Source organism: Meles meles, chromosome 13, assembly GCF_922984935.1.
Source record: "Meles meles chromosome 13, mMelMel3.1 paternal haplotype, whole genome shotgun sequence".
NCBI lineage: Eukaryota > Metazoa > Chordata > Mammalia > Carnivora > Mustelidae > Meles > Meles meles.
This window is the reverse complement of record NC_060078.1, coordinates 39,300,223-39,320,552: the sequence shown is the minus strand read 5'-3', so window position 1 is coordinate 39,320,552 and position 20,330 is coordinate 39,300,223. Positions and strand designations below refer to the sequence as shown.

Here is a 20,330-nt window from a genome sequence, read left to right as displayed (position 1 = left end):
CTCCAGCAGCTCCTGGTCTGCAGGGTTGCCAGAATTTGGTTTTTAAAGAGAAGCCAAAATTCCAGATTTTTAAGAAAAATATAACATCTCTCAATACCTAAATACAAATGTTGGCAATAAATTCAAATGTCTGAAAAGACTCTTTGGCGACCAAAGTAAAAGCACAAACAGTCAGAAACTGTCTGCTGGACACCAGGTTGCAACCTCTGGTGAGACGAGGCGAAGGAATGTCACAGAACATCTCCCTAGAGGGGGGCTGAATATAGGCCCCGGCATAGCATGGGAGGCCACCAGTGTCCGCCCGGGTTTGTGGCAAGTCGTGTCATGCCAATCAGTTAATGCCACCAGGCATCTAAGAGCAACAGGCCTGCCCTAGGGCAGGAGCACCTCAGCCAAGCATGCTGGGTGTTGTTCGAGAGGCTGCAGGCATGGACACAGGGGGACCTGAAGCAAAGAGCAGGGCCTACCACTGAATCCGGTGCCCATGGCAACTTCTCTGGCTCAGGCAGGTGGGTGTAGGTGAAGCAGGCTAGGGTCTAGCTCCTGGCTGCCCTGTGCCCCTTGGGCCATCCTCTCCTCTCACTATGACCAGGGGAGAGTGAGGGGGGCATTGCAGGCAGACATCTACTCTGGGGACAGGCCATTCCTTGGAGCCTCTGTCAGGGCCCAGCTGGCTCAATCTCCCACCTTGGTCCCTGAATTCTCTCCTTTCTAAACTCTCAACAAAGGAGGTCAGAAAGGGAGTGAGTGGAGAAATCTGGCCAGCAAGGCAAGCTCCAGGCTTCTGGACAGAACAATGATGTCTGGAAATTCTGTCCCTTCTGGACTCACCCTCTCCTATGCACCACCAACCAAGGGACCAAAGGCCCACCAGGACCATAGTCAGGGGCACCTTCTTAGACCAAAGGGTCCCTGAGGGGAGGCACCAGTCTTGTGCTTCTCTGGGTTGTCCCCACCCTCCTCTCCAGCACCCAGCCAAGAGGTCTAGCCCAGGAGTCATGCGCGTGCCCTCCGGCCCGTGCCTTTCCAGGACCCGGATGAAGGACCGCACTCTTCTGCCTTGTCCTCGGTGGATTACACCGCACCACGTCTGACCAAAATCCACACACCTCTAGCATCTGGGCCCCAAGCAGGGATTTCAGGAACCTCCCTTCTGGTTACTTACAACCCAGGCCTCCGTAAATTACTTATGCTCACAGTTTCCTGAGCATAAGTTTCTACTTAAAGTCGTATAAATTTTCACTGGCTATTACGGGCAGAACCCTGAGCTACAGGCAGAATCATGAGGCAGAAGACGACAAGCTGGCACCAGGGAAACATTTCCAAAATGTTCCAGAGCTGGCTGACTTTAATTTAGAAAGTTTTTGGCTATTAACATTCAGGTTTAAGGCACATTCCAAACTACAAGAAACCCTGTCACTGGCTGGGAGCTGGCTTTGTTCTCCTGGTTTTGCATGGAAGGAGGAACAGATGACTTTCTGGCCTTTTTCTTCTTTTTTTCTCTTTCCTAAGAAAACTCTAAGGAGTGAGTTTGGCAATAACAAAGTTGGTGACACATTCTCACCAGACGCTAAGATTACTGTTAAAGGTCTTCCCTTTTACCCCTTGCTGCGGACACAGCGCTCCCCGCAGCCTTTCACCCAAAATGTGTACGCAGCAGAGACATGTATGCATCTGTCGGGCAAGGACTATTAAAAGAAACAAAAAGGTGTCTCCAAATAAAAATATAAAATTACATGACTAATAGGAAGCCAAGAGTCTCAGCCACAAGCCAAAGGGACTGACTGCATGGGTCAAGAAAGAAAACGTCTACTTTCGCAGCAAGCAGCCATGAGGGCTGGGGAGGAAAAGGCGCCCTGAGAAAGGGACCCAGGTCCTACCGCACGAGCATGATACACGGAGCAGGAGAGGAGGGCGGAGGTGGAGGACGGGCCAAGGATCTACCGATGGACGGGCTGCCCTGGGACACCTGGGGGGCTCTTTTGTGGATTTGTTAGAAACAGATGGACATTCTTTTGACCTTTTCCTGGCATTGCTATCGCTGGCAGGTGGACAGAAGTGGGAGCCACTGGTTACAGCTCAGTCATTGCCTCCACAGATCTTCAGCAGAATCTTCTGGTAATCCCCTGAAGTGTCTCCCTGGTCACAGAAACAAGGACAGTATTAGCGAGCTGCGGCCAGTTCTGGCCTCCTAGCTCCTGATTTCTTCTGCCCCAAGTGCTGCTGCAGGGACTACCCCCACGCCACCCCGCAGCCCGTGCTGGTCCCAGGGTGGGAGAGGCTCACGCACGCGGCCCTGCGGCTGCCTAAACCTAGCACAGAGCTCGGGGTTCGGCCTCCCCGAGCGCCTGCTGAGAAAAGACAAGTGCACTCACCCCATTGATCAAAGTCAGAATTTGAAAAATAAACATGCAAAATTTAAAACAGTCCACCCAAACCCCTCACTTGGGGCGAACTCATGGTGACCTTTTCCCAGCATCTTCACTGCACTGGACTGAGGCTGTCTGGGACGTGGTACTTACTACACGTGCCCTGGAGAGTGATGTAGTGCACACCGCTGTCACCTGGGCGTCCCAGCTCCCACCGACCTCTCTTCCACCTCACACTGCTGCACTCCCATTAGCAGCAGCCCAGAATGCACTTGGCTAACTTCTTTTTAGAAAATTATTTTAAATATTAATTTTATTTATTTTTTATTTACTTATTTTTAAAGTAAGCTCCGTGCCCAACATGGGGCTTATACTCATGACCCCAAGATCAAGAATTGCACATTCTACCGACTCGGCCAGCCAGGCACCCTGCACTTGGCTAACGTCTGACCGTCTCCTTCCACCACGTCCCTTCCCAGAAGCGAGGGCTATGGCTCCTTTCAGGAGCCCACGGGCACACGCGAGTCACTTGGTGCATAATTAAGGATCCTCTGCTTTCCAAAGCAGCAGGTTATAGCCAGAAAAATGGAGATGAGCTGTTCTCGGTGACAGGCCCAACATCAGATCTGAGGGAGCCTGAAGTCACAAGCTGGTTGTGGTGCCTCTGGATTCAAGAACTTAATGGTCAGAAGGAATTCACTGTCAGGCTGGCCCTGGCGCACGGTTACAAAAGCGTAACACGTGTCACGCCAGGTGCCTGACAGGACCACCTCGTTCAGACTCCCTGAACTGCTATCCCTGTCTTGGGGATGACGGAACTGGGGTTCAGGAAGGGTGGTCAGGTCACACAACAAGTGAGAAGAGCCAGACTAGACCCCAGAGCCCTAGCGCTCTCATGCTCCCAGGGCTGTCTCTGCCATGTGACCAGGTGACAAGGACTTGTTGCCTCAGGATGGGAGTCCTCACCAATGGGTCACAGACTCACAGGGTGACCGAGTACCAATGTGGGGAGGCCTGGCATTTTCTCCAAGGCTGATGCAGGGACTCCCCCTCCCTTCCATTTACTGAGCAGCAGGGGTCAGGGTGCTGGGGAGGTAGTGAAGGGGCGCCAGCGGGGTTAACACCCGGCCTGCCCTCAGGAGCTTCTAAGAGTCTGGGGGCAACTGGACAAAGCAGCAGAGTTTGAAGAGAGAAAGCGCAAAGCCCACAGGTGAGATGCCCGCACACACCAGGGGCCAAGGCGGGCGGCCAGGCTTCCAAGCAGGCAGGTACAAGGGGACAAGGGGGAGGCCAGGGAGGTCTATAGGAGGCAGCCCGCTCGTCCCCACGAGGGCCATACCGAGATGTCGTGGTACAGCGACTTGCCATACAGCCGCTTATACTCCATTCTGATGTCCAGGAGGTCGATCTCACTGCGAGACACCATGATGCGAATCAGGGTCCGGTCCTTCGTTCCCATTCCCTGAAGAGAGTCCACCAAGGGCATGAGCAATGAATGAGCCTCCTTACTGTTCCACCTTCCTGCCCGTGGGCCTTCTCTGTCCTCTTGGCTGAGGGGTGGCTCTCCTCATGCCTTCTGCCCCGAGCAAGGTCCCGGTCATGGGGAGGCCCTTCCTCCGCCCAGACCCCTGCACGTGGGAGACACGTACCCTCATGGCCCTGTTGAGCCTTTCAGCAAAGAAGGCTGGAGTATTCTTGAGACATTTCACTAGAACAGAGAAACAGAGCATCACTCCATCTGCAGAAACTCTCCGTCCAAGGCGCCACGGAGAGAACGAAGTGTCCTTGTGCGAGGCCGCAGGGACACCTTCAGCTTCTGCTCCTCATTTTCCTCCAGGCTCAGTTGTCTGTGCTCCTGGTTCTGCCTCTTTGGAATAGAAACATACAGAGACCAGACCCGAACCTCTACCTCCTTCCAGGCAACCGTGTGGTGAAAGGAGCCATGTAGGGATACTGGCACATGGGGCAACCTAGGGGCTGGGACCCTCTCGGAGGAAGGATGGCCAAGTGGCACGAATGTCTCTGGCCACGATCCCTGTGTCACGGGGGACACACAAGGAAATGGGAGGACTCGCCATCTGCCCCAGCCAGAAGGCTCCAAGGAAAGCACAGCTAAAGATGAGCAGATTGTGACCGCCCCACAGGGCATGGAGAGGCTACGAGGCCTGGGCAGGTGGGCAGCCATGGAATGGGTCGGACCCTGCTGCACTGGGTGCGGACACGGCAAAAGGCACTCTGCGGTTCTGGGAGCCAAGCCAGCTTTCCTGAGCAAGGGCCTGTTCTGCTGTTGCAAGTAAAAATCTTTCCACGTGTTTCCATCACAAACATCTGACAAATGCCTGCAGGGATATATTTTTAGAGGAAACTTGGCAGGATGTGAGTCATCTTCCTCCGGGAGAGCAGCTGGCTGCCGTCCCACTGGTGCCCACACGGCAGCTCCCTTCCCTAGAGCTGCGCCTGAAATATAAACAGGACCGTCCGGGGCCGCGCGAGGAATGGCCATGCTGCAAGCCGGGAAGCAGGCTGCTTTCCCACCGCTTCGGCCCGGGGTTTAGCAATCATGGATCATGTGCTCGCTCGCCTTGCAGCCAGAGAAGGGGGAGCACCCTGCAAACAGACAATGCACACCAGCCCCGGGGAGGGGCCGGCAGCAAGGCGGGCCCGGGACGCCTACCCACGGCCAGCATGCCCTGCTCCAGGTCCCCAGACATCTCCCGACAGATGCTCTTCTCAATGTCTCGGCCGGTCATCCGCTGATACTCGTTGAAGACTAGTGGAAAGAGAGAAGGGACAAGTTACAGACTGAATTCTGTCCCCACAAAGTCATGGGGTGACATCCTAACCCCCACACTACACCCCAGAATGTACCTACAGCCTTTAAAGAGGTGGTTAAGTTAAAATGAGGCCCTTAGCATGGGCCCTAATCCAATCTGACCAGTGTCCTTAGAAGAAGAGACCTGGACACACAAGGAAACATTGGGGATGCAAACACGGGGGAGAGAGCGTTCCAGACATGGCAAGACGCCAGCCACCTGCAGGCCAAGGAGAGGCCTCAGAAGAAACCAACCCCCGACACCTTGGTCTTGGATTTCCAGCCCCCAGGGCAGTGAGAAAATGAGCATCTGTTGCTAAGTCACTCGTCTGTGGTACTTTGTTTTGGCTACCCGAGAAAACAAACACAGGCATGCCATGAGGAAGACCCACCTCTCCCCTCAGCTTGCAGTACCCCAGGTGGCGCCACTGAGCAGCACGGAAGTCTGGAAACCCACTGATAAGACCTTTCAGGTTACCACCAGGGGGCTCTTTCTTTCCTAAGATTTTTTTATTTACTTATCTGATAGACAGAGAGGGAACGCAAGCAGGGAGAATAGGAGAGGGAGAAGCAGGCCTTCCGCCAAGCAGGGAGCCAGTCCCATGCAGGACTCGATCCCAGGATGCTGGGGTCATGACCTGAGCAGAAGGCAGCCGCTTAATGACTGAGCCACCCAGCACCCACCAGGGGGCTCTTTTAAGGAGGAGTAAGCCCCATGCAGTGGGCCTGCCAAGTGTTCCCGCTAGCTGTCTCCCCTTTAGACCTTGTCTGCCCTCATCTATCTGGCCCTTGGGACCTGGGACCACCTTACCTGCCACCAGGTGGGCCCGGCTCCGGGAGCACAGAATTGCGTTGAACTTGGACTCATCTGTTCCCAGGCGGTTCTCCCCAGCTGCATACAGCTCCTGCACAGAGGGAAAGGCAGGAATGCAATGCAGGCCTCACCCCAGAGATCAGGCCCAGGTTACCTAGGGCAGCCGTGCAGGCCCACCGGGGAAGGAAATGGATGCAGGGCTCTGGCTGTGCTCCATGCACGGTGCGGAACTAGACACCATCCACACATCATCTCGCCAGGCAACACAGGCTTCTGAGGTGGGAGTGGGGGGGAGGACCCTCAGGACCAGGAGAACCGAGGCCGGCTGAGGCTGGGACAGGCAAGGGACAGCTTTAACCCCCAGCAAGGGCGCAGCAGCACAAGAGGGACAACAGAACGAGGGCTGGGCTGGAGTCCTGGCTCTGCTGCCAACTTGCTGGGGGGCTCCGGTGTGCTGGCAACCCTCCTGGAGCCTCACTTTCTCACCTCTGAAATGCAAAGGTCAGATTAGATTCAGAATCACGAACGTGAAAGCCCAAAGGTTGGCTGGGTACTTAAATGAGGGAAACAGGCCAGTTGTAAGGCTGGTGGTTGGGGTGGGGACGAAGGCTGAGCATGCAGAAGGCTGACTGCTTTTTAGCACCTGCTGGAGACTTTTTTTTTTTTTAATTTACTTATTTATTTATTTGAAAGAGAGAGATCACAAGTAGGCAGAGAGGCAGGCAGAGAGAGAGGAGAAAGCAGGCTCCCCACTGAGCAGAGAGCCTGATGCGGGACTCGATCCCAGGACCCTAGGAACATGACCTGAGCCGAAGGCAGAGGCTTTAACCTGCTGAGCCACCCAGGTGCTTCTGCTGGAGACTTTAATAGAGGAGCGCAGACCCACAGTTGCCAGAAATCCAGTTTTCTATATAAAATTCCCAATCTTTTTAAGAAGTTTCCCTATCTATAAGAGGAACAATAAATAATATGACAATATTATTGTCATATGACAATGAATAGAATGCAATTGTGGGTGTGGGTCTGCATGTGGCAGCCACTTTCCCTGTGTGTCCCTGGGTGTCCCTGTGTATACCATAATAATGTTTGCAAACGGGTAGAATCTGCACTTGCCTGTTAAATTTTTGCAAGTTTGCACCCCAAATATTTGTCAATTCACAACCCCTCACGCCAGATGGCCCGGAAGTGCTCTAGAGGCCTCAGGTAGTGGCTCTGGGATCTCAAGGCACCAACAGCCAGGGGAGGAGGGGATCAGAGATCCCACAGGTCAAGGTGAGGCAGGAAAAGGTCCGTAACTAAGAAGACAGAGAAGGGGGCACAAAACCTTGAAAGTGAGGCAGCTTCTGCGTTGGCCAGGGAATGGCCAGGCCTATCTAGCAGACAGGAAAGCAGGAAGAGGAAAATTCCCACTGGGGCAAGGGCTAGAGCTGGGAGCCTGGAGATGCCCAGCCCTGAGTCCAGAAATGGGAGTGCATATCTCAAGCTAGGGGAGATGTTAAGGCAGACCCTGAAGGAGGGCATCTGCGGTGAGGCCAGGACACAGGGAACAAGCCAGGAGTCTGGGCCCTTGTCCAGTCCCTGCTTCCAGGTTCCTCCAGGCATAAGGGTCAGCCTCTCTGAGCCTCGGTTTCCCCATGTGGAAAGGAAATGGACGAGACTGGAGAGCAGCTGTTTTCCAGCCCTAAAAAGAGAGCCCTCCACAAAGGTCCTCTTCAGCCTGACAGACAGCAGAGATAAGGAGACCACTGGCAGCTCCTGGTGAATGCCGGGCTGGGGTTGGCAGGGGCGACAAAGGGGGAGAGAGGGCTGGCCAGCTCCATCCCACCAGAAGCTGTGACTCTCCTCTAGCCACAGCTGCTGTGGTCCGATTCATCAGTGGGAAACCCAAGCTCCTTTAGAGAGACACTCAGACAACCTGACAGCGGGGACGGGAGAGATCTTTGCCTTTAAGCTGCGGTCATGACCGGCTGCAGACACTGGCAGAATTCTAAGGCTGCACAACTAATGAGACAGCTGGTTTCTAGGCTCTGACCTTCAAAAGCATAAGAGGCAAGTGTAAAGTCTGCCTGTCTGCAAACACGATGACATGCAACCGAACACAGGAAGAGGACCAGGTCACATGAAACCCCACGCCCACCATGACCTACCAACTCCTGTCACACCTGTCTCCCAGGTTCGTGCTGAGGTGGGGCTCAGAAGCCGACGGAGGTGAGGGGACACCCAAGGTCTCACAGGTGATATGCAGCAGAGCCCACCTGAGACTCACAGCGTCTGGAACCCGCTCCTTATCAGTTGCTCTTTCCACCCCAGAGCCCCTCCCTCGGGGAGCAAGAAAGCAGGGGTGCGTCCTGACTCCGGAAGCCCAGCTGGGGCACCGGGCCATGACACCCACCTGGGCATCTCTCTGGACCACCGTCATGTCCACGTTGGTGCTTTCATCCCGGTTTCCCTGAAAGGAAGCAGGAGGCATGGTCAAGGCTGCTCCCTGCAGTTGCATGCCTCCCCCATCCCTAATAAGCCTTTTCCGCCTCTCTCTGCTCTGAGCCCCAAGCTCTGTCATGGGAAAGGCACCTGAGACAGAGAGATGAGGAGCCGCTGGAAGTGCCCAGACGTGTCGCTTCGGATGGCCTCCTCCAGGGTCTTTTTGAATTCTGAAAGGGAGACACAGGGAAGGCACGCCCTGCAGCCAATCAGCAGCAGATGCCGGCAAGAGGAGGGCCCAGGAGTCCTGGGTGCGATGAGGTCCACACCGCCCTCCAAGGGACAATGGGACTGTGACCCCCAGGCTGACCACGCCTCTGTCAGGCTTGGTCCAAATCACACCCAAGAGGTTCTCCCACTAGCCCTCTGCTACCCTAGCCACCTGCCCCATGTGCAAACAGCAGGCAGGTTGGGTCTCGGATCAAAGACCCATGTGTTGGGGTGGCAGGAGATGACGTGGTAAGGTGGCCAGGAAGGTCTAAGAGGCCAAGGGAGAGGGTGTAGCCAAGGCCCAGAAAGCAGGAGTCTGTGGAGGACTGAGGGGTGGGCACCAGCCTAACCTGTTTTGTAGGCTCTGCTTAATTCCCGGATGTGCTCGTTGCTGCGGGAGGCGAAGATCTCGATCAGGCAGGCTTCATCAGTGCCAGCCCCCTGAGGTGGCAGAGAACACAAACCACAAGCTTGTTAGAGCTCCCTCACCGGCACGCAGGGAAGACAGCAGGTGCCCTATGCCCCACAGCACAAACCCCAACAGCCACGGCCGCCAGCACCGGCCCACGCCCCCAGTGGGGCTGCTGCTGCTGTCCGGCCTGAAGCAGCCAAGCTCCCCGCCACCGCCCCAGTCCCACAAAAATACCAGAATATGACAGGGACATGGTGACACCCAGAGGTCATGTGAAGGACCACGTTCATTCCCCCCCAAGGAAATGGAGTTACCAGGAAGGTGTAGTGACTTATCCAAGGCCACAGAGTAAATGGTGGATTGAGATGTGGACCCAGATCTGTCTTATTCCAAGTTCAGCTCATGGATGAGACAAGACAGAACTGAAAAATGGGTATGAAGCCAGAGCAGAGGTGTGGACAGAAGGGAGTCCTGGACTGGACTGTGGAGCATCTGAAGAGGGCTAGAAGAGGCAACCCTGACGAGGCTGAGAGAGAGGAGTGGGGAGAAGGCAGAGGACACAGGCAGCCTGGCTACTGGGCGGGCTTGGATAATAAGCCTGCCACTTATTAGCTGTGTGACCTCGGGCGCCTTTCACCACCTCTGTGTGCCTCAGGTTCCTTGTGCATTAAATGGGAGCAGCTAACACCTACCTCCTGCTGAGCTCTGAGGATTAAATGTTAAGCATGAGAAGCACTTAGCACAGTGCCAGTCACGTAGGAAGCAGAGCACGGGGGGAGCTATTTTCTTGATGAGCACAACTGTTTGATTCCTTGCAGAACTTGCAAAGAGCTTCTGCTGGCCGCCGTGCTCAGCGCTCACCACACGCGGCAAGAGCGAGCGTCTGCAGTCCCATTTTATACAAGCTTAAAGACACACCGCTCATCAGTGACAGGTGACCCCAGCCCTGTGTCGTTTCCATACTCCACAACCACCACCACCCCACGAAACCGGCTGGGGGCAGCAGCTGGGCCCAGAGCAGGTCTGGGGGCGGCTCCCTGGGTGCTGTCCCCAACTGCCTCCTGACCCCTCCCTAGAAGAGGGCGTGTCTGAGATCTCAGCAGGCACCTCTCTCCCCTCCAGGCTCCATACTGAATTCTCTGCCTCTCCTCTGGGGGGCAGAAGAGTCATGCTTACCCATCAAGCCTCTGAAAAATGATGGATTCCTTCAGGAACACCTGCTCATTTCACAGGGATGTCCCCTTCCCATGGGAGCTGCCCCTGCCCCATCCACAGGATACCTGCTGTGGGGCTTAGGAGCCACAGGACCGTATGGCCACAAGGGACTGGCCTGGGGGGCAGACAGTAAACCCTAAGTAGGCCTGTCAGAGTCGGCCTATACTGGAATTTGGACTGAGGGATAGCTTGTCGTTTCTGTGGCTGAATCTGAGAGGTAAACAGAGCGGGGTCCCCAGGGATCCTCTGCCCCCAGAAGATGGAAGAACGAAGCGGGCACTCGGGAAGCAGCTGAGACAAGAGAAATCCTGCCTGGAGCCCTGCCCTTGCTCAAGCCGGGCCGCTCATATCCTCGTCTCCCTTAAACCCCTTGAGAGTGTCTCTGTTGTTTGCTAAGGCAGAGTCCTAAATGAAGGAGGATGGTCCTACCTACGGCCTCATATGCCTGCTCCCATCTGTGTCACCACCAGCTCGACCACCCAGCTGCTACTGTGCTTCTGAGACGGGCAGACACAGATGCTCCCTAATGATGAACGACACCTGTGTTGCCTCTAAGGGAAGACACCGGAAGTCACCCTTTCTACAGCACTTGGACTCCAACCTGAGAGGCTCTAGGAACCTCACTGACAATAGCAGCTAATAAACGGGCTCAGCCCCACTGTGCAGTCCAGGCCTTTCCCTGGCCTGTGTGTCCACGTAAGCAAATAAACACACATAAACACAAACATGTACATACCTTGATGGCTTCCTTTATCTCATAGACATCGAAGAGAACCGGGGTCTTCATGAGAGCCAGGATTGTCTTCTCAAAGTTTCCTGACAGTTCAGACTTCAGATCTTTGAACAAATCCTGATCAAATATTCAAAGAGACAAACAAACCTATTTTGAGAATCCACAGGCAGTGACTAATAGGGACAATATCGCAGGTCTGAGGCCCAGAAGCGCCTGCCTCAGCCAGGGCCTGGCGGAACAGCCCAACCTCAGCCAGCCCGGACCTGCAGAGCTGGAGCCTGCAATTCAATCTGCTTCCCCGGGGACCCGTGGCTCATTCAGGCTGGAGAAGCACTGGGCTAGATAGAACACCAGACCCAGTGTTTACCTAAGGTTCAAAAGCCCAGAATTCAAAATATGTTCCCATGCATTTGTGCTGAACTGCAAGCCTTTTCCTTCAAAGCCCCCCTCCCAGCTACACCTCCCGGGGTAGTCATGAAGAGGACTGGGATTAGCAGCCTGGTCCCCAGGAGGAAAATCCGGCCCAGTGGGAACCGAAGGGAAATACTGTCCGTGGTCTCCATGAGTCATGGCAGAGCCAGGGCCAGAACCCAGATCTCTGGGTGCCTCTCATCAAACCTCAGTGCCCTGTGGACTTCTGGATTTCCCTGGGAGCATCCTTCTGTTTTACAAAGATGCCATAACCCGAGAGGGCCCTGCTAGGTGGGCAGAAAATGCGCTAATGGGCCTTACTGCCCACCCAGGAGACCTAGGCTCACCTGGGACCTAAGAAAAGCAGGGGTGAGTGGGGCTGTGCTAGAGGATATGCCTCAATTCAGTGGGGAACCCCCCCCCCAACGCCGTCCCCCTACACACCTTCCCATAAGCGGTCTTGAAGGAGAGGAGGATCTGCTGGCGCTGTTTGTTGGAACGACTTCCCAGGCAGTCGATGATGGCCTGCTCATCGGTTCCTAGGACAAGAAGAGGTGGATGTGGGCAGGGCTGGGGTCGTGGGCATGCTCTGCAACTGGACGCTTCCCCAGCCTAGGCCCTCCCGTTCTCTTGGGCATCCCCACCGCACCCCCACATCGACCTCCTCTTCCACCACCACTGGGACTAGGTTCCCTCCTCCCAGCATCCCCATATCACCCCAGAGCCACCTGGCGAGTCATGGGGGCTGTCAGGACCCGAGCCCCCCGGGGTCACTCACCAAAGCCTTTCATAGCTTTCCGCAGGACCTCAGCATCTCGCAAGGGGTCAAAGCCGGGAGCATCGGTGATGGTGCCTCGGTTTCCAAACTGCTCGGACAAAGAGACTCACAGAAGATGTCGTATCCCCCAAATGCAAGACTTCCCTGCCCAGACTCTGAAAGTGACCTTTCTGGGTACCTGAAGGAGCCTGCAGTTAGTCACTGAGGGAGCTACTGTGACCATTAGACACCCTCGGGTTCGGGTACTCAGACTTCTGCCTGGCTCCCGCGCTAGAGGCCCGTCTCTAGCCGAGTCCTGATGCTGAACATCTGCCTAATGCCCAGGTCCTCCGGCCACGGGGCAGCTCGGTGCAAATAAGGAAAAGCATTCCCTCCAGAAACTCCAGCGTCCGGCCTTTACCACGGTACCCGCTGCCTCACTACGTCCTGGACTGTTCCAGGACACTGTTCTGCGCGCTGTTCTCCAGGCTCTCAGCCCCGCCTGCCTGCCGGGCTCCTTCCTGACACTGATGGCTGCCTCTGCAGCAAACGCATTTTCCTGCCTAAGTGGTCTCCTGGTGGCTTGCCTTCTGGGGCTAGTGCACCACTGGTTTTAACAGGTTAAAAAGAGAAGTTTAGAGAAGGGATGAGGGGAGGGCAGAGGAAGATGGAGAGCAGGGCAGGGGTAGGGGAATGTGGGGGGCAGGGAGGAGAAGGACCCTCCGTCTAATAATAGTAGTTGAGCACATACCACTAGCCCCGTGCTTGGCTGGTTTGGCCTTGTAACCATGACAATGAATTCTAGGCACTGGAAACACGAAATGCTCTCCAAAATGAGCCAACAGCAAGCCCTGAGGAACTGCCAGCAGGCTTCCCCAGCTAGAGGAGGTTTTAAGAACCCTCTAAGACCAGTCTGAGAGGCACCTCAGGAGACTGAAGACTAAGCCCCACTGGGCACGTGGCTTGAGGCCCGGGGCCCGGGCAGTTCCTACAAAGCACTGAGCCAGGCAGTGAATGCCACAGGAGGAATGATGAGTACCCCAGGACATTCAGATCCAAGTCGCACATGGAACATCTAACCAAACTGTGACAAACAGGGCAGCTCCCTAAGGTCTTTAAGAATATAAACCGGGTGTATGAGAAAGCGATAGTCTGGTAAAACAAGAAGTTACAGATGGAGGACAGAGCCTCCCTGGCCCTGCTGTTAGAGGACACTGATGAGTTTGAGTTTCAGGCCTTTGGGGCCCAAGCCTGGACAAAGGGCGGTGCAGGGTGGGCACTCACCTGGGCTGGAGGCACAGCGGGGGTGACGCTCCCAGACCCCAGGTATCCCGGGTAGCTTGGCACTGGCTGCTGCTGCTGCCCAGGAGGTGGCATGGGCGGCTGCCCAGGGTAGGTCATCGGCGGCTGTCCGGGGTAGGGCCCCGGGGGCTGCTGGCCAGGGGGCGGCATGGGTTGGCCTGGCACAGGGGCTCCTGGGTAGGGCGGATATGAAGGCATCCCAGAAGGCGGGTTTCCTCCGGGGGGCGGATACATTCCATATGGAGGAACAGCCTGCTGGGCGGAAGGCGGCTGCCCAAAACCCCCAGGGGGGATGGGAGGATAACCACCCCCAGGGGCCCCAGGGTACAGGTTTGGCACGTTGGCTCCTCCGAATGTTCCAGACATGTTGGATGCCTGAAAGTCCACAAAGCAAGCCTAAGATGAATGCCCCCACCCCATCCCCCCGCCGCCCACCCAGGAGCATGGCCACAGTCTGTCCATCAGTCCTTCCCTGATCTGAGCCCTCCAATACTGAGAGCTCAGAGGCCAACACCCCTGGCTTCTCAGCAAGGCCCAGCCTGACCACCCAGCTTGAAACTACTGACCCTTTCCCCTGTACCTGTACTCCTGAGCCCTGTATCTGCTCTTATGCCCAAGGCACCCATATCTGCTCTAACACCCCACAGTTTACTACTTATGGTGACTGGCTGTCTCCCCAAGAGCTTCAGGGCTCAGATTTTTGTTTGTTGTATCCACATACCCTCGGTGCCTAGAGCAAGCCAGGCACAAATGAGACTTGCATACAGGCTGCACGGCTGACATCCAGCAAGCATTTGTTTTTCGATTATAAAATACATTTTTATAAGCCAATTAACAAATAAAAGTAGCCTATGCTACCAGGCACCCGGGCCCGAGCAGAGAATCATCCACATGTACACACACATGCGCGCACACATGCACGCGCACACTGGCACACGCATACCCACACTCTCCTCCCTCCTACCCTACGCAGTGCTCCTACAAAGGTGTTCCATACATACTCTGTGTGTATCTCTGCACTGCCCCATCCACTTCAGGGAGGAAAGAGACCCGAGAGATCGGGCAACTCAGTGCATGCCCCTTCCCTCCAGTTTACAGATGGGACATCGTGAGCAGGGAGAAGCCCGACGAAAACCCTTCGTTCTAAGATGCAGTCCAATACTTGGTGCCCACAGGCAGGCACACACACAGACACCTCTGAAGGCACACAAGCCAGCAGCCTTTGTCCCTCTGGCCATGCAGGTGTAAACCACCCCCCCCACCCGGCCCAGCCCAGGGGCAGCCCCAGCCAGAGGGCTGGACTCACCATTCCCGAGAGGTAGTCCTGGTTGAACTGCCCGGCGTAGTTGGCCATGTTATCCAGCCCGATCGGGGGCATGCTGGGCGGGGGGTAGCCAGCACCTCCCCAGGCACCACTACCTGGAAGCAACACCAAGCCCTTCAGCAGCCTGGTGGCACCCCCAGCAGGGAAAGGCAGGGCAGCAAGCTCTCCGGTCATCAGAAGGGGAGACCAAAGCAGGGCCTCAAGGACAGCACTACAGACCCCACAGAAAACACTCAGGCAAGAAAGCTGAATGAAGCCCGCTGCCAGAGGAAGAGAAAAGAGGAAACTTGCCCCTCCTTCCAGGGAGGAAGGTGGGATCAGCAAACCCTCCCAAGACCTCTATGGAACTAAAGAGGTAGGAGGACCAAGGATAGAACTGCCCCCCTGGGCTCACCATCATGGAAAGGAAATACAGACATAAAAACAGGTCATTTGGGGTCACTGTGCTCAGCCCGTGACAGTGGTGAGCTCAGAGAGTACCGTGAACCCACGATGAAGGGAAAGCATGGCAGGGAAGGGTGGTGTCCTGCCGACTGGGTTGTGGCAGTGACAAGTCTGTGAAGGAAGGGAGAGTAGGACGACAGGGTGGAAGCAGACAGGGCTGGGTCCCGCAACACAGACACCATCCCTACGCGGGGGGGGGGGGGGGGGGGGGGGGGGCAGCTGGGCAACAGCAGTAAAAAGCCCCAGCTCTGAACCCAGAGGGACCCAGTGTGTGCCTTGGGGCAAGGCGCTCAGCCCCTCTAGCTCAGCTTCCTCAGCTGACATGTGGGGATGATAATTAGTTTGCCTCAAACTGCCCGGATAAGGACGGAGACCTGATGCCTGTGCGGGGCTCCCGTGCCACGGCCGGCCATCGTCGTGTGGCCCCCTGGCTTGTTAGATGCCTTTCTGACCAGGGCAGTGAATAGGCCCTCTAGGTCAACTTTTCTAGGGCTCCAGGTCCCTGAGGACGGAGCCTGCCAGGAATCCCCAGCCCGCCCTCTCTTCGCCACTCAGCATGGCAGGGGTGGCGGTCATAGGACACCATGGCAGGATCCCTAGCGCGCCGAGGACCAAACATGAGGCCCGCGCTGGCACCCCTGGGCCATGCCTTGTTCAGAGGGATACGGCCCTACACCACGTGATGGTGGCCACGCCACCTCCCCGCTCCAGACCTTTTCTCTGCCTGTTGAAACAGCAGGGTGGGCACAGATGGCCGGCAGGGTCACGGGTGCTCGGACTCCAGGGCCTCTGCTCTGGGGAAATGAACTTGCCCGCTGGTCTTGTGGGGTGAGGGGCAGCTCAGGTTACCAGCCTGGAATGATGCCCTCATCTCCTCCCCTACCACGGCAACCCAGTGTCATTTCAGGAGGAACCTGGGAGGGGCCAGGGCCAGAGGAGCTGATTTCTGAGTGTGAAGAGACATGCTTTGGTGGGGCCGGGATCTGGCGGCCTGACTGCAGGTGCAGCCCCAGTGCAATCCGCCCGTAGCTTCTAGAGCTGCAGCACAGACAGCTGACCCATAGCAACAACCTCCACTTCCTCCTCTGGCAGAAGGACCCTGCAGTTGATCACAGGGTGCCAGGGGCTTTACCTGGCTGTCTCACTAGTCTCAGGTGCAACCCAGTGAAAGAGAGATACATGAAACCATTTGCAAAGAAGAGAAAAAGGGTCCCAGAGAGAAGAAGAGATCTGCCTGCTGCTACCAGCTAATAAAGCAAGAAACTGGGTCTTGGCCTCGTCCTGGCTTTCCAGAAGTGTTTCAAGTCCAGGCCTTTCTGGGTCCCTGGGTCCAGGATTTTTTCCACCCCTCCCCATCCTGACTGCACCCTTGGTTAGAGAGGAGATGACTGGAAAGCACTGTTCCTCTCTCCCTGTCCGCTCCTGCACACTGAGTAGAGAGGGAATCCCCTCCCCTGCCTGCCCCAGACCTTCTTACCTGGTGCAGCTGGGGGGTAGCCGCCTGCGGGCGGGGGATAACCTGGGTAGCTCATGGTTCAATCTGCAAGGCAAGAGGGAAGCATGTTCAGGTTCTGTGGAGAGCTCCCACCAGTCTTGCCAAACCCCCCAACAGCCACAGGCCAGGCCCCTGCACGAGCAGAGGCTGTGTCAGGCCTGACTTGGGCCAGCCCAATGTACCTTCCACCTGCTGGGCACCCAGCTAGAAACGGCGACTAGGGGCAGACTCGCGCCCGTGCCCACACGTAGCACTGCAGGGTTGGCTCACCACACGTAAGTGGCTGCGATTTCCCACAGACCCCTTCCCCCCCACGCTTCATTTCTACCTCTGCTGACACGTGTGTGGAGCTGCTCTCTAACCCCGGAGGGGAGCACACACTGTCTCATTCGCAGGGGCCCACTCTATTGGTCTTTATTTTCCCAAGTCTCTTCATCACCATCCAGCCAGAGCCCCTGTCCCCTGTGCCCAGAGACCCCAAGCTGTCCACGGTGGCCTCCAATGTGTATCTACCCCAAGCTACAGTTCCCCTCTTTCCGACCTCTGGTTCATCAGGCATGGGAGCATGGCAGGAAATCCTCATTCCTAGAGACAAGGCACATGTGATCCATATCTGGAACGAGGGCAAGTGAGGCAGTAGGAGCTCAGAAAGGTAAGTGACTTGTAGATCAGGAGTAGGGGAAGAGAAAGGCCTGGAACCCAGGGCCCCTGTCTGCTGGTGCTGGGTGGGACAGCTGTCTCACAAAGTCCCTCTGTATACGGATCTCTCTGCCATGCCCCATGCCAGTTAAACTGCCCAGGAGGGGCACAGCCACTCAGACTGTCGGTGCAACCTACTTCCTGCTGCCAGTCAGTGGTTCAGTGGCTGCTGCTGTCCACAGTGGTGTCTAAGGGTAGGTAAGGGTGTCAGGGACCTGCAGGCCCCCTCAACCATCACTCCTGCTGACCCCAGGTGACCTGCTCCCCTGCACACTGGGCCCCAACCTAGCTATCAAATGTATGCATCAGAACCACCCCAAAGGGCTTGTTAAACACACACAGCTGGGCTCCACTGCAGTTTGAGACCACAGAACCAGAATCTGCATTTCAAACTAATTCCCAGGTGATGCTGCTGGTGTGGGGACCCCACTTTGAGAACCACTGCTCTAGACACCATCATTCACCTACAGGATTCTGTGTGCCCTTCACAGCTACACTGGAGATCTGCACATGGTGTTTGCAAGGAGGCTGAAGGGCTTCCTTCGTGCCACTGGTTCCCACGGGGCCCACAGGGATGATGGGCGTGGGGATGTTTTGGTCAGTGTGTTTAGAGGTGACTGTACCAAAGGTCTTTGGGTACCAAAGACCCCTTGCCACCCTTCTCCTCTCCTCCCAGAGGAATGAAGCCAAAAGGCCCCACCCACAGCCCGGGGTGGGGGTGGGGGGAGACAAGCCAAAAGCTGGGTACCACCCTGTTGCATACATCAAAACTAATCTCAGCCAGACCAGAGATTTAAATGTAAGAAGTGGTCCCGAACCCCAAAGACATAAAATTAAAGTTCTGCACAACAGGAAACAAATAAGGAAACCAACAGAAAGACAAGAGAAATAACAAACTTAAGAAAAATGTTTTGCAATTAAACAAAACAAAAAAACCCAGTTACCAGTAGAGAAACACAAATGATGCAAACAGGCAATTCCAGAAAAGGCTTTATGCACACTAAGATGCTAGAACCGCCAATTACAAACACAGAGATGTCAACATGTATAATTTTGACCTGGTCTGAACCAGAAACTCCCCTTCTAGAAATTTATTTCCCGGGCACACTTATGCCTGTGTGAAGTGACAGGGACAGGGAGTGTGCTGGGGCCTTCTGGGATGACAGCCCCTAGCTAGACAGGCGCTAGCCATCTGCAGCGGCTGGCGCAGGGAATCAGAACAGATCCGCACAACGAATGCTCATAGCTATTTTACAGTTAGCCGGTTCTGTAACTGGGCATATGAAATGATCGCCATTCTTGATGAAGGTGTAAGCTGTGTGTTTACTCAGCTAACATTTTGTAAAAAAAGATGTAAAACAGACACACTCGGTGGTTTTGAAGCATGCGTGCGCGCGCACACACGCACACACACCCATCCCTGGAACGATAAACAAGAAGCTTGGTGACACTGGCTGCCTTTGGGAGGGAAAACTGGGGACAGACATGAAGGTTACTGTTCATATTTGCATTTTTGGGGCTACATGCGTGTACTGCCTATTAAATAAACAACTTGAAAAAAAAGGCCCCATTCAGGTGGCGATTTCTGAGCTCCCTTGAGGCCATGGCTGTTCTTCCAAGATCTGAATACTTCACACAGGCTCTATTCAGGCCCAGGCAGCCCGGCTCAGCGGCTGAGGTTAGCAGCCCTACACAAACGCACCCCGGGACCCAGACCCAGAGGGTCCACCCATGTTTCCCCACCTGGGACAGGACCACAGGGCAGGCGGCTCCCAGGGTGATGGCATGCATTCCCAGGAGGGCTTCGCAGACTTCCCAGCCAGAGTCAAAAGCTGTCCCTTGGCAGTGAGTCAGGTCTGACCCCACGTCCGAGCAGCAAGCCTTCATCTCTGGGTCTTCCCCTCCTCCAGAGACCACCTCCAGACTGGCCCTCCCCCGAGAGCAGCTTCATCTCCCCACCATCTTCTGTGTGCAGTACCATTCCCTTCCCCGTCTCGGAGCTCTCTTCAGAACCCAAGGCCCCAGCTGTGGTCCCTGAAGAGCACAGGGCAGGACTGGACCATCGCCTCCCTCCTCCCTGGGTTGGGACACAGAGAGCTCTGGCCAAGGAGCCTTGATGCAGATCCTGTCCAACTCCTCCCGTGCCTTCTGCGCGCTGCTCAGCCCGCTGAGGTGACCGGACATTCCAGCGGCAAACATCTTAGTGCTCAGCTTTGTTTGGTAAGCATGACGTCTGCTTTCTTCCAAGTAACTGGTAGGAAAGGGGCCAAGGACAACACTCCAGAACCGGCAAGGCCGACCACGCCCCAGCCCGAGAGCAACAGGTGCCGCCACGCAGGCAGCACTCTGGTCCCTAACTCTTACCACAACGATGCTACACATTTCCCCACAACTTCACGACGGTGTAAAGAGGGCCCGCACCCAATAAGGATTCGAACACAGGGCCCATGCCCAGAGCTCCTGGGGTTTACCTGCCTGATAACCCCCAGGAGAACAGCCATGGCAGCTGGAAGACCTGCGGCACCCTCGTGGTGCTCGTCCCTGCGCCCAGTGCCTACCCAACCCGGGGGCTGTGGGGATTCAGCTCTCCGACTCACAATGTCTACCTGCTTTCCCCTTCCTCAACATGAAGAAATCCGCTCATCCTCCGGTTGTTGGGTAACTTCCGCCACCAGCAGGGCCCGCTGTACCATGTGAAATCGTTCCCGGCATCGTCCCCACTCACAGGTGAGCTCAAGTGGGGCTTCTAAGAGGGGCTCCGCACCTTCCTCTCCCCGCGCCTGCCTGTCCAGCACTCGCTCTCCACCACAGAGAACACAGCTGAGTTACAATCCAGTAGATCGGCTCTCTCT

At 55.8% G+C, this 20,330-nt stretch overlaps 1 protein-coding gene across 2 annotated transcripts in view; it reads right to left on the bottom strand.

Annotated features, from left to right (window-relative positions):
* Positions 1-1,303: 1,303 nt before the first annotated feature.
* Positions 1,304-20,330, bottom strand: part of ANXA11 (annexin A11) — a 35,783-nt gene continuing 16,756 nt past the window's right edge. The window contains exons 1-15 of one of the 2 annotated variants that reach the window (XM_046026743.1): positions 19,222-19,333; positions 16,762-16,824; positions 14,823-14,935; positions 13,499-13,891; positions 12,236-12,323; positions 11,902-11,996; positions 11,050-11,163; positions 9,037-9,127; positions 8,567-8,646; positions 8,388-8,444; positions 5,993-6,086; positions 5,044-5,139; positions 4,019-4,077; positions 3,709-3,831; positions 1,304-2,139 (exon numbers count right to left, since the gene is read on the bottom strand). In XM_046026743.1, coding sequence (XP_045882699.1) covers positions 2,080-2,139; positions 3,709-3,831; positions 4,019-4,077; positions 5,044-5,139; positions 5,993-6,086; positions 8,388-8,444; positions 8,567-8,646; positions 9,037-9,127; positions 11,050-11,163; positions 11,902-11,996; positions 12,236-12,323; positions 13,499-13,891; positions 14,823-14,935; positions 16,762-16,816 — 1,518 coding nt within the window. In that variant the 5' untranslated portion in view covers positions 16,817-16,824; positions 19,222-19,333 and the 3' untranslated portion in view covers positions 1,304-2,079. Of the gene's footprint in view, positions 2,140-3,708; positions 3,832-4,018; positions 4,078-5,043; positions 5,140-5,992; positions 6,087-8,387; positions 8,445-8,566; positions 8,647-9,036; positions 9,128-11,049; positions 11,164-11,901; positions 11,997-12,235; positions 12,324-13,498; positions 13,892-14,822; positions 14,936-16,761; positions 16,825-19,221; positions 19,334-20,330 lie in introns of those variants that run through there. The other variant, XM_046026742.1, reaches the window with a different exon arrangement.